The 18347-nt window shown below is 32.8% G+C and overlaps 1 protein-coding gene across 5 annotated transcripts in view; it reads left to right on the forward strand.

Annotated features, from left to right (window-relative positions):
* The window catches only part of ULK4 (unc-51 like kinase 4), a 216367-nt gene that overhangs the window by 25014 nt on the left and 173006 nt on the right, over positions 1-18347 (forward strand). For all 5 annotated transcript variants that reach the window (XR_012054617.1, XM_002196898.6, XM_030265145.4 and 2 more), the window contains 3 exons: positions 9084-9191; positions 13446-13529; positions 17742-17903. Coding sequence is in view for 4 of the 5 variants with exons in the window: in XM_002196898.6 (XP_002196934.6) it covers positions 9084-9191; positions 13446-13529; positions 17742-17903 (354 nt within the window). In the remaining variant the exon portion in view is untranslated. The remainder of the gene's footprint in view (positions 1-9083; positions 9192-13445; positions 13530-17741; positions 17904-18347) is intronic.

An 18347-nucleotide genomic window follows, 5' to 3' on the forward strand; every position in this document is an offset into this window, starting at 1 on the left:
GGACCTGGGAAAGAGTCGTGCAGGTTGCCACTGCTGGCCTCACATATTAAAAAGCTAACTCTTTATTTCTGCCCCCTACTGCCTTCTACCCACTTAGATATTTATTTAAGGATAGTTCTCTGTCCTTGAGGTTGAATCTGTACCATTACATTTTTGTTGTTGTTGTTAAAATGGTTTTTTAAATAATAGTAGCATTAATCCCTAAAGAGACATAAAAACTTTAGGAAAGAAAAGAAGACTCAACCTCATTTTGCAGGCTAAAGTAAACTTTCACATAATGCATGCCAAAAGCCTTTAATTTACTTATCTTTGAAAAATTAATGTTTTGGGGTTTTAAATTTTTTTTTTCAAGCAAGCAGGGAGCAGCAGTTTCCTTTGACAGCAACCACCAGATGTCACTAAAACACAAAATAAAATGCAAGTAAACTTCTGTTTTACAGACTAGGGACGCGTGGAACAGTGTACTTTCTTTATTCTGCTGATGTATTTGAGTGTGTAGGTTATATTAGAAAAAATTAGAATAAGTGAATATTTATATCTGTAAACTCAATTGCAGTTGATCTATTTCCGGTTAAGTATTTTGAAGAAGTATATTGCATTGACTAGAAAAAATGGCACTGATCTTAGAATACAATAGGAGAATTGATCTCATGTAAAACTGCAGATGAAGACATTTTATGTGCAATTTCTTCTACTGTGCAGCTGCAATAAAAGATTTTAATAAGTCATATGTTTTTTTCCTGACTTAATACAATTTTTCCCCCATGGAATTGCCCTATATAAATCTGAAACATAATTTCTTCTTGTTTATTGTTTGTTACCTTAGGAAAGCACCTAAACTTTAAAGTTTTATTTTTGTATTCAGATTTTGAAATTGGTTATTAAAATTCAGTGAAAAAAACCCCATTCTTTCCAGGATTCTGTTCTTCATCTTACAAGAAAAAAATTCTTCCATAGTTAGGAAGGCTTGTTTCGATGTGTATCTAATTTGGTGTATTTATTAACAGAAGCTATTGTCCTTTTCTTTCTGTGAATAAACTGGGCCCTCTGCCACCTAAGATGCAGACATTTGGATGTGACATTTCAGATTCAGTCTATTATTTTACTAAGAGATGATAGAACAACTTGACAGTTTGCCTGTGTGTCAGGGGAGCAGTGTCCTCTGTCTGGAAGGACACCACCCTGGAGTTGTTCTCTGCCTGGCCTTTTTGGTGTCAAAATCTAGTCCTTTTCCTTACCTTTCTCAGATTTGGTAAATGGGAATATAAATCTCACCCTATGGCCTAGGCTGTTGTGCCTGTTTTTTAACAGACCTCGATCCACTGCTCTACTGAGTATTTAAAGGGTTCAGAGAACCTGGTGCAGCCTTCACACTGCAAGCTTCTTCACAAAGGCTTTGGCTTAATGTATTCCATGGCTAAATTAATACATTACATAGCCCATGAAGGATGACAGCATATCAGAATATGTCCATAATACTGAGCTTTTATTGCTTTGTCAAAGTGGTGAAATATCCAGATTTCTGTTTTCATCCAAACTGAAACTCCATATAATTTGAGCCATTTAATTTCTGACTTTTTATTAAAGTACAATTTAGTGATTGTTTTCCACAGCTGGAAAGCAGCTATATTATTATAGGCGTAGTTTTATGACCTATAACTCTTATATATACTCTAGCCAGCTCATTGTGGCTACACTGTTTGAGGTCTACAGTTTGTTGTCATTCAAATTCTTACAGAATGCCAATTTTAAGTCACTTTCCTAGCTTACCTCTCTGATAACTCCTGTTTTTAGGCCTATCATGTCTGCTCATATTGCAGTGATTAAAAAAAAAAATTGGTTGATTAGGCCATTTATTCCACACCTATTTAGTTTTAATATTGTTTTATGGTAAAACAACTTTATAAATTTTCTCAAAAATTATTATAATTTTAGTGTATCCTTGTTTTCTCCAAGGACCCTTTCCTTGTTTTGATCTGATACGTCTTACATGGAAAAAAACCCCAACATGTAACAAAACCCATCAGAATTAAAGAAAATCTGTAGTCAGGAGATAGAATCTGTAGGAAAAGTGTATGTGTGAGTATCTACATGTGTTCCTATACACACATATTATGTAACTTGCTTAAAACATTACAGTTATCTTTCTGACATAATCAGGATTGTCACTTAATACTTTGGTAACACTGAGAGGGGTTCCATTTGAGTTTTTTGAGTGACTTCTACTAAACTTTCAACCCCTATAATAAATTTATTCAATTTATTTTCAACAACCTGGTTCATTGAATTATAATTTGCGTACTTCCCCGAGGCACGTGGCAGGAAAACAAATGAAAAATTGTCTAGGTGTGTTTGAGAAAAATTCTTCTGAATTAATAAACAGAAAATGGAAATATAATTAAATTAACAGTGACTATATCAAGCATGGCAATTCTGGATTATTGGAGAAAATATTAAGACCTTTTATTATGACTGAAGATCCTTCTTTTTCTTCTCTCAAAAAATTATTTTTATCAATCCAATTAGTTGGGCTTGCTTTATGTTTGAAGTTTCAAGCAGGCTGGTAGTAGAAAACAAGAAAATTTTCACCTAGGAAGGAGAAAACATACATTGCTGATTGCAGGATTAAATCACTTTTTTGCAATTTTCTTAAATTAATTGCTTGACTGAAGCAAAGACTCTACCATTCTAAAAGCTAATTAGTTTATACTCTTCTCATAGTCCATTAAACTTACTCTGTTTTCTTTGGTGAGTAAAATAGTACATTTTTCCATTAAAATTATATCAGTGGTGCTGCCAGCAGATATGTTTGTAGTTATCTTTAGTTTAGTTCTTATGATAGTAAAATTGCTGTATTGTTTTTAGTTTTTTCTACAATTCTGTTATTTTTGAGATGATGATCTGTGCCTCTAGGACTGTTTCCTTCAGCAGATAAATATTTATTTCTCTGGAAGTGATATGTATATATGTCATATTTATCATATACACTGGAGATACGTTTGGGGTGTGAAAGGCTGTGTGAACTACATGGAATAGAGTTTCTGTAGTTAAAATAACCTAGCAGGAACATATTTTTTTTCTGTGGAAGATGTGAAATATTTGCTTTCCTTACATTGCTACAGTGTCAGCAGAAGCATCAAATACGAATGAAAAAGAAATACGCAGTTGTCAATCTTTCCATGAACAAGAGAAACCACATGGAAAAAATTTTGTGACTAAACTTCTTGACATTAAACAAATTATTTTTTCCATTAGCTTTGGAAGACACATATCTGTGTAATGCCTTAAGTATTTCCTGACATTATTCTGATATTGTTTATGTGATGTTTACTAAGTCACATCCTATAATATTGCAATTCTTTGTGTCATGGTGAAAGTTGTTGGGTTTTTTTTTGTTTGTTTTTTTTTTTTTTTTAAATTAGATTTTGACATAGCTGAGAATTTGGTTTTAATATATTTTTGGTACTTTTAATTTTCTTTTACACCAAGCAACTTTGTGTCTATGTAAGTTGTTGTACAATTTGCACACTGAAGTGTTCACTTCTTACAACTAAGTGCATACCTTAAAGAATTACCCTGAAAGAGAGCCCTTCTTCCACCTCCATTTGTCTTGCACTTGTGAATTTATCATAACATAGGCTAGGAACCAAAGAAAATAATCCAGCTTTTTCCTCTAAAGCACTTTAGATATCTATCTATCTATCTAAAGCACTTGTTTGATTGGCACTGTTAGGCTACAGCATGTTTTTGTGATAGAAATTTCACACTGATGGTAGCTGAAAAGCCTAATTTCCTGCTGTCTTCTGATTACTGCACTAAAAGACACTCAAACCAAGATCAGTGTCAGGCAAGATCGCTTGTATATTAGTTGTAGTCCTAGTATTTCTTCTAAGTACGAGACCTTTTAGCTATCATCTGGGTGGGAAAAAAAGTTATTTTAGTATGAAGCACATTTAAATAAGAATTCTTTAGGGAAGAACTGTTGTTTTGTCCAGTTTACATCTTCACTGAGCAGAATGAAGTAATTTGCAGTACTCAAAGGGAATTAATTTTAAAGTAAATTTCAAAGAAAATCCCCTATATTTTTTTTTAATATGAGCTATTGTAGAAATAATCAATCATACATATGAGATATATGCAGAAATAATCAGTCTAAAATATCTACATGTATATCTTATCAATGGGCATTGGTCTTGGAGTGTCATCAGAATGGCTTCTAAAAAGTGGATAAAAGGCCTACTGCTTGGAAGAAGATGACTTAGAGTAACTTCAAATGAATGTATGAATAGAGTAAAAACAAGGAAGAGAAGAGAAAATACCACTTCCTTGGATATTCCTGGATGTTCCTTATTCTGTGGAGACTGATTTCCAGTTTCAGTTTGCATTTTTAGATGTAAACCAGCTTCAGTTGGTTGCCACTGACTCAAGTTTTGAAGGCAGAAATCTTTGCTTTTTGGGCTCCTAAGCAATCTTTTTCTTTGCTTGCCTTTGACAAAAATGAAAACAGAATCTCTTTACTGTTAGAGGCAAATATTTTCACCTAGTCCTTTCTGTGATAAAAAAGCTTCAAACTTAAGGGCTGGGGTAGAAATCAGAGGTATTCATGAACATCTGCTACTGAGCTCATATGATCATATGACTGTTATGACAGACGGGGAGAGGTAATAATGGTTTTTTCCCTTAAAAATAAAACACAGCACCCAAACAAAACTCCAAAGCTTGTTAAAAGTCCTTCTACATCCATTTTTGATTTATTAGTAAACATATCCAGTTTATAAGAAATATAATTGCTTCTATTTCTTTCTGATTTTATCCCTTTGCGACCTTTAATTGATTCCAAAGCAAGCTGAATCTCCTTTTGAGTTCATGACCTACTAAGACCTCTTCCTCCAGCAGTTACAGAAAAATTGAAAACATAGGAGTTTTCATAATGAGTCAATTCTGCATTGTATCCCCCTGGAAAAACGTTACACCTCCATCTTATGTTTTTCCCTAGAGCAGTTCTAGAGGAGTTGCAATATGTTGTTGTTGTTGTGTTTCTCCCTACATTCTGGACAGCATTAATACCACATCCAGAGTATGGTAGTCAGATTTCTCTTCAGTCCTCCTTACTTCATGACTCAGTTTGAGTTCAGAGAAAGCTGATCGGGTTTTTTTTCATGTATCCTTTTCTAGAAGAGTACTTGAATATTACTTTAGATTCTTTTCTGGTTAGTGACACTAAAACCTTGGCATACTTTCTCAACCTTGTGAGAGTGCTTTTCTCTGAGGAAAGTCAGATTGCTTTGCCATTACTTGCCCACATAATATGATGTGTGTGTACTCACAAGAAAATGAACTAAAATATAATTTCCATTATGCTTGAGATATAGACAGCTTTTATCACTGTAAGGGTTTGCATTATTACAGAGAATTACAGAGATATTTTAATTTCTACTAATACTTGCAGACAATCATGCTAATAGATCAAAGATGTAGTAATATTGTAAATCTGTACATTGCCACTCTACTACTTAAGGTGTAAAATAACTTCTTTTTTGAATATGCTGTAATTTTCACTTCTGGGCTCTTGAAACTGCAGGGAAACTTCTGGATACAGCTTGAAATAGGTTGAGAATCTGCCACAGGTAATAGATCAATTCCACACACTATTGTTGTAAATTAAGGCAATGACTGTCCAGATATGACATTTTCTTCTTTCTTTTCTTTTTATAACCATACTATATCTACTCAGTTTGACAGCTAGGGTAAAGGTGTAGGTAATTTATTAAATTTAAGATGCTTTTAATAGACAGTGTAGGACTTGCAGTTCATTACTATTTACTTCTATGAAAGGGAAAATGTAGGCAGGTTGAAAAGAAAAAGAATGTACTCTAGGTAAGAAGGAGACTTTGTCAGTTTGTAGTTAAAATAAATCTGATTTTTTCTGTTGTGCATTTTCCCACATAAACTTTAGTATTTTCTTTACCTAAAATTTATACCATCCTTTAATATTGAATCAATGTGTCCAAGCAGATTTTTTTTTCAAGTCTTGTGTTTTTCCTTATGAAAGGATGAATATTTCAAATCTTGTGCAAATCACTCTTGTCAAGATTAGAAGTGTCTTGTCAAGAGTGGGAAACTGTTTGTCTTCCTCATTTTAGGTAATTTAAAATGTGTTTGTGAAATTATGAACACTTTACATTATATAACATTAAATTTATTTTATAAAAATATTTGTGTTTCTGTATAAATGTGCTTATAATACAGACAATGAATCAGCTTCCTGTTCCACAGCTTCCATTGCAGAGGACACAAGAAGATCTTAAATAGGTTATTGGCACAGACACTCTGCCAGTTCAGTATGTGACATAGTCAGTGAACCCCATTTCCTGCACTTGAAAAATATTTGATTATTAAATTGTGTCCAGTGAAGGGAGGGAAATCAGAGGGCAATTCTGTACTCTGTGTGCTCTCTAGAGAAAATGATGCCATTATCTGAGTGTGGTAAATAAAGTTTTGTATATAGGAGATTATGAGTGTCATCTGTGTAATGTGTGGTGACTATTTGATGTTCAGTGCCTTCTACCATAGTACTCAGTTCTTCTTGTGGATTTTCTTACAGTTACCAAAATTAACCCTTAATGAAGAAATTAATTAAAATATATGAAGATAAGAACTATAGGATTTCATGCATCTTCTGTTTCTCTTTAACAAAGATGTAACAATTTTAGCATGAGTCAATCACCGATAGCTCAGATTTCTTCAGACGTATCTTCCCTCTTGTTTAATAAAAGATTTTTTTCAAATAAAAAATTGAATTTATTGCAGTGTTGACTAGATTTTTGGCAAAATTATTTTTAGTGCACAAGAAGGGAAATTTACTTTTTAATTTGAATTTTGTTAACTCAGTTTTTCCTCTGTTTTTCAGTCATATTTGGGGGAAGAGTAGGAATTGGATTATGATTACTTCCTTTTCTTATCACTTTAGAATAAAAATAATAACTAAAATCTCATCAGAATAAAAATAACTTGACCTAGAATCTTGGAGGAGAGAGAGAAACAAGAATTCTCTTCACTAATATGAAATATTACTCTTGGATTTAATCTTTATTCATTTTAAATCTTAAATTCTTAATTTTAATGACAAACAAACAAACCCCAAAACACAGAAGATGGATAATCTACCCAGTATATTTAATGTTAATGACTGTTTTGTTAAACTTCGATTGAGCAGTAAGGCAGCCAAACAGAGCTTAGTACAAGTGAATATAGTGAATATATAATTTAATACACACAAAGGTTCACTCATGGTTTTATTTAATGGAACATAGGATTTAGAGAATTGTAGGACTGCACACATAAATGTATTTAGATAATGTGTCATCAAAATTTTCCAATATATTAACCATGCTTTGAGAAAACAAATATTGCAGATGCAAACCAATATTAGTATTGATACAGGGTTTTCTGCTGGTTGAGATTCATCATTAAAACTGATAACTTTGAGCAGACTGCCTTGATCATCTACAGCGGATCTACAAATTTTATTTGTGTTTTCTTAAAGTTTTACCTGCAAACAAACAAGTGTAAGTTAGGTGTCATGATGATTTGATGTCCCTACCTAGTCCATTGCTGGAAATATTGTCAGCAGCTTATGTTATCATACAGTTCATCAATTTTGTGTAGTTAAATACTATCTCATGATGGGTTCACCCTCAGTCTAAAGAGGCAAAGTTGAGGGATGTTAATTGGGTATGTGTAATCTCTGTTAATGCCACAATGACAAGTTATTTTTAATGATATTGGTTCCACAAAGTAGTGGAATTCCAAAGTAGTTCTCAAAATATATTTCATCACCACAGCAAGAGTAATTTTGTATAGTTGTAGGAAGGAAGTATAATAAAGGTGAAAATGCTGTCATTATGTGTTCATCATTTTGTGCAGAATTCCACTTGAATCAACTTGACTGCTACTTTCTCAAGATGCCATATTAGAATCTTTGAAACCTACTCATACATTTGTTTCTTAAATATGAAAATAAAACTCTCTCTGGAATAGCAGGCTAATTAAAGTTCCTGAATAAAATCTGTAAAAATGCTCTGAATGCAGTTAAGAAGAGTTAATGAGCAAAGCACTACTTAAAAAAAATGGGGATAAGGTCAAAGTTTGTTTAGTAGATCTTTTTCCTTTGATTTGAAGACTTCATTTCCAGTTTTGATATGATTGTGCTGTACAGAGATTGGAGTTATGAAGCTGCTGAGGTCAGAAGGTGAAGTAAAACAAGGGAAGTTGAGGATAAAAACTTTTTGGGCCTCCAAGGAAGAAAAAGTGCTTTACTGCCAAATACTTTTGCATGGGAAAGTGATTTCTTACTAGGTCACTTGCACAAGATTAATCAAATTTTCTAATTTCCTTCCACCTCGTCTTTGTAAATAACATATCTATCTATCTATCTATCTATCTATCTATCTATCTATCTATCTATCATCTATCTATCTATCCATCTATTTATCATCTATCTATCTATCTATATGCACACATGTGTATATGCATAAATGCTTTGCATACATGAAATACAAGTTCATGAAATACAAAAAGCTAAAATTGTGTGTCCAGTTCTTACACAGTAAGTCACCTGTAAACTTCGAGATCAGAACACCAAACTTAAATAGTTCTTATCCATTGATTTGATATCTACACAAAGGACAGCATTAGAGGTTTCTTGTTGTTTGTTCTTTTTGTAACCTGATGGTGAGAACTCACAGATCTTCTGAAAGAAACACAAGAACTTGAAGTAGGCTTTTCTTTTCCTGCCAGATCTATTTCTATTGTCCTGAGGGAAAATAAAGAACAGATAGCTGATAACTTGCCACCTTGACTAATTGCTTATTGCATTTTTCTCCGTATTGCATATATAATGTTTTGTAATAATTATTTTTTTTTTCCTTCAATGCTTACTAAATCTCTTGCAAATGGCTCTTCAGCATAAGTGAAGAGTGCATCAGTAAGATGGCATTTGAGATAAAGCTTTTTATCTTTAGCAGTACGTTTGCTTGACAAAATATGTGAGTTGATCTATTGATTGATTTTTTTAAATTTAGGCAATTACACTTCTAACTGAGCTAATCAGAGAGAACTTCAGAAACAGCAAATTGAAGCAATGCTTTCTACCAGCACTTGGGGAGCTGCTTTACCTCATAGCCAGCAAGGTAAGACTGCAAGTGATCCTTACAAATTTGGCAAATGGGAAAAAATTTCCCACGGAAAACTAGACCAAAAAATCAAATTACTTAGTCATTTGTATAGTCAACAGTTTCTCAGTTTCTTGTCCTGTCTTCTATAATACTTATTCCACATTAAGAAACATACTAATCCAATAATTTACTTCATCTGAGATTAATTAAACAGCATTCTTCAAGTGTAGAATTTTAACTTCATAAAAGGTTTTAATCAACCACTGCTGGCATCCAAGTGGCAAATCTAAGAGTTCAAACATCTAAAGTAGAGATTTTGATTAAACAGGATGTATGAGGACAGTCTATGATATCAATAAATTAATATATTAGTGTATCTATATGTATAGGCCATATTAAATCTTATTGTAGCATGGTTGGATTCCCAGCACAGTGGAAAAGGAAATGAAATTATCATGACTAATTTCAAATGGACGTGTGTTTATTCCTGATTAAAATTGATTTAAACCTTCTGTCTAGAAATAGTAGATTTGCATTAAAAGTAATCAGAGCTTATTTGTAGAAAAGAAATGCTGTCAGTATTAAGAATTGTAGTTGACAGATACTTTAAACCATCACATTTGTTTTCCGTATTCTAAGAATAAAATACTCTTACTTAACAGAAACAAAAGTGTGTTCAAGCAGAAAAAGTCTAACCTTGGTTTCTCTGAAGCCTTTGTATTATCTACATCATCTAATAGCTCTGAATGCTGACATGTTAGTTTAGCAAGGCAGTTGGTAATGGAGCAAAAGTGGCAAATGAATCATTACTTTGGCTTTAGTTATGGCTTTCTGCTGAATTTCTAGGTTTTATTTTCTTTATCCTCTAGGTCCTTTGCATGTTCCACAAAATGTAGTGGTTGCCTTGGTTTTTGTAGAAAAACAAGCATTGTCCTATTTTTGTTGGACAATTGCCAAAGTATTTGTCAAATACATGCTCACAGAACTTAAAATTTGAAATTAGGTTCTGAAAACTGCACCCACAGTCACAGTTTATATGTTTTAATACTTGCTTGGTTTCCTCAGGAGGAAAGATTTGTACCTGCTATCATCAAACAAATGAACTTAAAATTCTAAATTGAAAATTATATTTGGTAGGATTATTTTGCATGGCTTGATTGTATTTTGAGATTAAACTCTGATAGCTTAAACAATTCTGTTAACGCTGGTTGTATAACACCAGAATGATTTGCACGGATTATTTTCCATCTGAAAATGTGACCTGATAAATTTTTCAGTCTGTGTATGAATTTCACAATATTTGAAGCATTACAACTTGCATATAAGTGGCAACTCTGTCACGTTTCAAGGCTGGTTAAATACACACACACACACAAATATTAATGGGTTGCATTATGTTGTAGCTAAGAAATTAATAGAGTGTAGGAACAAATATTTGGACACATATGAGCTCAAGGCACTATGTCTTGGTAAAATTTCAAAAATATCAGTGTCATTTGCATGCTTGGAAATACTAACCATACAGGTTTTTTTAAGAAAATCACTTTCCATTTTTCTATTCTATATGTATTTAGCTTCAGAATACTGTAGTGTTGTAGGCACTTTGTTGCTTATTAAACTGCTGAACAGTAGTGCTGAATGACCATGCCAAGATCATATAGCAAGTCAAGGGTAATATAATAAATGAAACAAATAATGTATTGCCAAGTTATATCTTTAAACAGCAAAGCCTTATGGCTTGACTAATAAAGAAAAATAAATCATAACTGCATCAAATTAATTAAGGACTATACACTTGGTTTTTTTGTTTCCATCCATTTTGTGCTTTCTTTGGCCTGCTTTATTGTTTTATCAAACTCCTAAATATTTTCATTTAAGCTGTAAGTTTTTGAGGGAGTGGCCGATTTTATTTATTCCCTCTGGGGTTTTGTGAAGTGTTTCTAGATCTAGCCACAATTTTTATATGAAATAATAGTAAAGATTTTTTTTTTTTCATGTGAACGTTTGGTAAATCAAAAATTATCAAATACTTCAAATCAAGTTCAGCTGTTTAGGTGCAGGATGATTAATGAGATAAAATACAGGATCACTGTTTGCACTTCTATTGCTTAGAAAATACTGGGAAATGTCCAGGTAATCGTAATGGTCCTGTGCAATCCTAAATTCTGATATTGTGTGTGTACTTGCTTATGAGATCTCATGAGTAAGATCTTACACTCCATCTCTGCATTTTTATTCCAAACAGAAGCCAAGAGCATTTCAAAAGTAGCATGAGCAGACTCCAGGGAGCATGTTCTCATACTCTTGAGTAGATTGCCTTGGGGGAAAACTTTCAAGTTCTATGTAATATTTCTATTAATTTTGTGTTGTTTGTGTTATTAGGATGCAGAACCTAAAATTTAATCAAAATCAACATGGGCTGTGAGCAAAAAGTAGGAAGATTCCCCAGTGTTTGGTGATATATTTAAGTTTATTAAGTTTCAAATGCTGTACGTTATGTTTATGTAATTAAGAACAGTACTAAGGCTCATACTCCTTTTGCCTTTTAAAATTTCTAAATAGAGATTAAACCTTGCAGAAAGTCTTTAATCAGTTTGAAGAATGGAAGAACTATTAATGTTTTAGGATTGTGCAATTTCTTAGGGCTTTTTGTTTTAACATTTAATATGTATGGTTATAAAAGACTTTGAAAGAATTTCTGGTTAAATTAGGTGAATACAATGAGAAATAGACCCATGCCAGTTCCACCATAGACTGTCATTTTAACTCTTTTTTGACTCGTAGTCATGTCCTGCCTCTTCCAGGTAGAAAAGATTCTGCGTTTGCCTATTTGAAAGTAACCTACCTTTACTTCCTTGAAACTTGGGCTGTGTTTTCTTAAACTTACACAAAACGTCTTGGAAGGCAAATGGTGATTACTTGTCAGCACGTTCTTACTCAGATAAGATGGAGGAGATGGAATGAAGTGGATTTGATGTGTCTGTTTGATGTCCAGCCACTCTTTTTATTACTGTTTATATTGTCCCATATGTCCTAATACAAAGCTATCAGAAAAAAAGCTTACAAATGGGATATTTAACAGACTCATTTCCTCTATGGCTATATGTGGCAAATAAAGTTTTGTTTTCAATAAAGAAAGAAAATTAATTTTACTAGACAATTCTGTAATAGTCTTCCCTGCTAATGTGCCATGCTTTAATTAAAGGCCTGAAATGCTCATATCATATATGTTGAATTGTACTGTAAGCCATGCAGAAATCAGCAAATCTAGAAAGTATTGTTTATTTCTGCATCATTAACCCCCACTTTGCCTATCGTGTCCCTTTTATTAAAACCAGTTTATTAGAATGCTAAACATAATTTGATAATATAATTAAAAGAGCTCAAGAATTGTGTAATTTCTGAAGAAATTACTGTTTGTCATCCTTCGTCTACTTACTAAAACAAGTTTCTCATGATTTCATGACCTGTCATCTTCACACCATCTAATGCCTACTATTTCTCACTTTCTTTCCCAAAAGAGGCTATATTTTTTCCTCTTTCTAATAGCTCTGTGTTACTAGCCTGAATATGGAAGTTGTTGCAGTTAAATCTCAGTGATATCCAAGTGTCCCCTTTTAAATTTAAAATGTTACAATAGGCTATTGCAGGGACAGAGGAATGTGAAGTTCACTTGTAATGGAAGAATTAAGCCCTTATTCAGCTAGTGGTGAATTAGCCTAACAGGGTGATTTCAAGGAAATATACAGTAAGATCTTGAAGCAGTGTTCAAATGTATGAAGGCTATACTATACAGTAGATTTTCTTAAACACTTGGTATCTCTTTGTATGTCTGAGCATTTTTTTCAAAAAAAAGTTGATTTTTTTATTTTTACCTACCAAAAAAAAAAATTATTTTAAAGACAAGCATTTCTACTCTTAATAAGTCAGTTATCTCTCTGAAGTACTCAAAATGGTTGAGAGGAATGAAAGAACAGGCATTTTTTTTGTGTGTCTGTGTGAATTAGAATGAATTTATGAAATTCAGAAATATTAGGACAAACTCTGTTATGGATTCTGGATATTACTTAAATAAGCTAATAAAGTAGCAATCTCTGTGCTGCACATGAAATAGTAACAATGTCCTGAAATTTAATATATTTGATTGCATATGTTAATCTGAAATGTGTATAATATGAACCTTATTAAGAACATGCTACCCATTTTTTATGTGACTGAGATTGTTGTGATTTTTTGATCTAATCAGTTGTGCCATTGGCTTCATTTCAGGAGGAAAAAGGGGAGTACCCCAGGGAATGCTGGGCTGTTCCCTCAGCTGCTTACACTGTGCTAATGAGATGTCTTCGGGAAGGGGTAAGACTTTTTTTATGGTCCTCAGTAGAATTTCTCCACAGTAATAACCCTTTAGGCATTGTGTGAGGATTGTAGCCTGCAGCATTGCAGTACCTTGTCAACCAAGCGTCGCTCTTGAATTTAAATAATCATAAGACCATGACCTAAGCAGGAGATTAATGCAGTGTTGTTCTCTGTACATTCAACATTTATGTATTGCTGCTTGTGCTGGGGGAAATGGGATAGTAAATATAAATTACTGTTAATAAATGTGAAATTTATTAATGATGTAGTCATCTTTTGAGAAATGTTCTGACAGTTTGTGCTGTCCTCTTGCAATTTGATTTTCCTACATCTTTGTAAATCTTTGAGCATGATTTAAGTTTCTGTCTTGAAGTGGTTGATACATAGTTTTTTAAAACTGCATTGTTATCCTACTGACTTGTCAGCATTCTTTTGAGGCAAAAAAGTAGTAATTAGGTTTATTGTCATACATGTGCTTTACTATGTTCTTCATTGTTTTTGGTGATGGCTTAGCTGTGCTAGAAGAAGGGAAGAAAAATATGCATATAGTTCCATTTCGAAAATGAAAAAGAATTGAGTGGAGGGTTTGCATTCACTGTTTGTATGAGACCACTTTATTTTTGCCCAAGGCAAAGCTCAAGGCAGAAAACATGTCAGAGGTTGCTAGAAGTTGGAAAGCAAGAGGAAATACCTTTTTTCCTTTCTTTTTGAGCTCTTTATTGCCTACAGATTGTGACTAATAAAGGAAGAGCCTAGATGCATTTTAATATCTTTAAACCTTCACGTGACCAAGAACACAGAACTGAGTTTGTATTGTGGACGATTTCCAGCTCATAATTAGAGTAAGATGTCACTCTAATGCACAGCAGTGAAATGCTATTTAATTGTAAATTTAGTACTAGAAGACCTGCTGTTTCTGAATATACAGTGTGTGGAAACTAAATCAAGACATCCGTAAGACACTAATTTATTCCTATAAAATAAAATAATTTCTTAGTCCTGAAACATGTCAAAATTTTCATAATAACTTATCTTGATATTTTTTTTTTGAAAAAATGACACAAAATAAAAGTACATTTGTCATGCTATAGTTCAAATTAAATTTAATTAAGCATAAATTTTAAATAATGTGTAGGCTAGCTAACTACATCTGTGCACTTCTATGCTTTCTGTTTGTGAGGATGCTCATTTTTAATGAAGAGATATATATTTTTAAAACATATTTGAAGCTTTAAAACTATACAAGACTTAAGGATGGAATGGACCTCTGGAAGTCATCTAATCCAACCTCCTGTTCACAGTAGGTCTAAATAGATCAGGTTGCTCAGGAACATGTCTATTTAAGTCTTGAATGTCTCTACTAGCTATATTAGAGCTCTAATAGCGCTAATATTCTATAGCTATAATAGCTATAGAATGTCTCTATAGCTTGAATGTCTCTAATAGCTCTGTCAGCAATGCCTGCACCTCCTTCACAGAAAAAAGTTTTTAAATGTTTATGATTGGAGTTTTCACTCCTGGCCATTGCCTCTTGTCCTGCGGCTATGCAGCTCTGAACATGCTTGCCACTGGCTTTTCTTTATTACAAGTATGTAAGCTTTTCATTCTTATATTAATAATTTAAAAAATACATAATTACATAATAAATTACTTGTAATTGTTCTAAGCCCAGTTGTGAGTTAAGTAAATTTTACATCATGATGTTTTTCTGAAGTGATTAGGGGCATATTGTCTCAGTGTTTATAAAAATGTCAAACTAACATTTTGTAATAAGATCTGAAATACCACAGTGTGTTATAAATACTCACTTCTAGTTTTAATTTCCAGTTAAGAAGTTTTATTTGATATATTTAATAAAAATTCAAGAAAATAAAACCAGTTCATGTAATTCAGTACTATGGTGTATATATAGTTTTGAGTTTTTAAGCTAAGTTCAATGTTCTTGAGTTTTATTATTAAATACTCTGAAGTGTTCTTGGACTTCTGAAGTTTTATAAGATTTGTCATCATCAAAGCAGAATTGCCCTCTAAAACAGAACAGTAGAACAGGAAGAAGTTTGAAATATGTGTGTGTCCCTTTTATTTGCCTATAAAGGAACAAAATGTTCAGAAAATTCAGGTAGTGTCATTTCCACATACCTTCTGTGCCTGAAACATCTAACAGTGACAAAAAAAGTGTGTGGGTCAGTGAAAGGAGTTTTAGGGTGATAGAAGTAGAGGATTGAGAAAGCCTTTTATCTGTAGGGGAACACAAGTTCAGATTTCCTGCATTTCAGTGTTTTTAACTTGAGATAGAAGCTGATTTTCGACTTGGGCAACAGTTGAGTTCTATTATGTGTCAAAATAAGGGAATAGTTACACTCATAAATAAGTAGATGATAGGCTTGATTTGACATGTTTAATCTTGGTATAATGTTGTGGACTGTCAGAATGGATGTAGTAAACATTCCAATGTTTATTTGCTAATCTTTTCCAACAACTGTTTCCAACAGTGAAACAAAATGCCTGTTCCAGGCATCTGTATTTGTTTAAGTTCAATCTCTAAATGTTTGTGTGCAATCTCTAAAATAGGAAGGTCCTGATTTCTCCTGCAAAAGTGTCTAGCTGTTAGAGTTCCTATGTTATCCAGTCATGGAAGATACTTTCTGTTTCAGAATGGATATTCGTATTTAATATTGAGTACCTAATAGTAATGTGAAAACCATTTTCCTTTGATGTATTTTGCTTCATTTATTCAAAACTGCTTCATTTGTTCAAAACCCTGTCTGTACATCCAGGGTTGTCCCAACCCAGGTGCAGAATCTGAGACTTGCCCTTCTTAAACTTCATCTGGTTGGTGATTGCCCAGACCTCTTAATTTGTTGAGGTCTCTCTGCAGGGCCTCTCTCCCTTCAACGGGGTCAACAGCTGCTCGCAACTTAGTTCCATCTGTAAACTTACTTTAAAAGGATCATAAAATATTTTATCCTAACTTCTAATAAAATGAAGTTATACTATTTTTGGTAGTATGTTAGTTAGCATAGAGACTGTAACTTCAGTGCTTCCAAAATGTTTGCTGCACTGTTAAATTTATAACAGTCAATAAAAATATCCAATAGATTCAGTTATTTCAAAAACATGTAAATAGATTTTTTTATTATGTTGATTCTCACTACCCCCTCCCCGCAATTAAAATGTAAAGACTTGATTAAAATGAGTTTTCTTTCAGTAATTTGCAACTTTTTATCCTTCTGGTATTAGTATTTTAATTCAGGGCTGTTTTTCATTTAGCATCCCTGACTTCACTGGAAACAGATATATCTGGAAGTGTTCAACGTGACTGAAAATTAGGAGCTCTAAGTTGAAGAAAGAAATAAATTAGATATTATGATGAATTATTTGTGAAGCCAGACTATAAGGACAAATTGAATTATAAAAATTATGTTAAAATTAATTCTTGCTGAATTCAAGATGCTATTAAAGACATTGTTGAAAGACTTCACTTTTTTTGTAGTTTAAGACTGAGATGAGGTGAGGCAATGCACAGCCAAAATAACACCAGAGATGTATCTTCCAGTTCTGTTAAAGACTCTGATTTTAAGTGAAAATTATTTGGTTAGTACTAAAAACATGAAGGATTCAGAATCTCATGGAAATTTAGGCCTTCTTGTAGTCAATGAGACCTAATAATTTATCTTAAGCTTTGCTCAAGATTGTCTGCTTAGAAGGGAGTTATGGAACAACTTAATTTGCAAGAAGTATTTATTCAGAAGAGTCAACAAATCCTAGGATAAAGACAAAGAGGGTTTAATGTAAATTTTTTTTCCTAATGTAACTGAATATCTCATATCTGTCTGTTCAGGGCATGTTCTAATAATGAGTGTTAACACAAATTCGTTCATTTATAAAGCACTGATCATGGAACACCTCTAACATAACAAAAGCTTTTCATTTATAATGACTACATTTAATTTGGGGTGATTATTTGGAGATGAAAAGTTTTGTATTAAATAGTCTTTGCAGTAGAAGAGAAAGTGGGGGATATAGGATCTGTGAATGTAGCTTTGTCATCAGGTGAGGTTTCTTGAAAATTTACTTTTGCAATTATCAAAAATAATTAAGAAACCAAACCAAGACAATATACATTGAATAAAATGTGGACATAGGCAGTAATTTACAAAGAAATTAGAAACATTTGCAAATGTGCTTTCCTCCTTCTCCTTCATACAGGAAGAACGGGTAGTGAACCATATAGCAGCAAAGATAATTGAAAATGTTTGTACTACTCGTTCATGCCATGCACAAGGATTTATTACAGGAGAAATTGGACCTGTCTTGTGGCACCTTTTCACACATTCTACAGGAGATTCTTTGAAGATAATTCCTATTTCGGTAAGGAATTTCATTTGTGATCGTGTAATGCTTTGGTGTTTAGGCTGAAAAACCTTCCTAATTGGAACTGAAATATATTTGAGCACGTTTGCTCTATGTTTGTGTTTTTCATATTTCAGACTATATTAAAATGTATTTGAAAAATTTCTGAAATTGAAAAATGCTTTTATTGCAGTTCAGTGGTTATGAATAGTTCTTGTGATTCATCATTTTCCAGAACATATATTTCCTTATGCTGCTAATAATGAGTTATGTTTAAAAAGTTTAACTTTTCAAAGAATCTATTAAATTCTTGCAGAATTGAAATTTCTTTTTCAATGATGATTCAAATGAGAATTGTTTATTCTCTTTATCAAAGACTTGTTTAGAAGACTTTGTTTAATTAATCAAATTTCTTTTATAAAATTGTTAGGGCCTAGTCTTTGCCTTGAATTTTTAAGGCAA

This window comes from Taeniopygia guttata, chromosome 2 (genome assembly GCF_048771995.1).
Source record: "Taeniopygia guttata chromosome 2, bTaeGut7.mat, whole genome shotgun sequence".
Lineage (NCBI taxonomy): Eukaryota > Metazoa > Chordata > Aves > Passeriformes > Estrildidae > Taeniopygia > Taeniopygia guttata.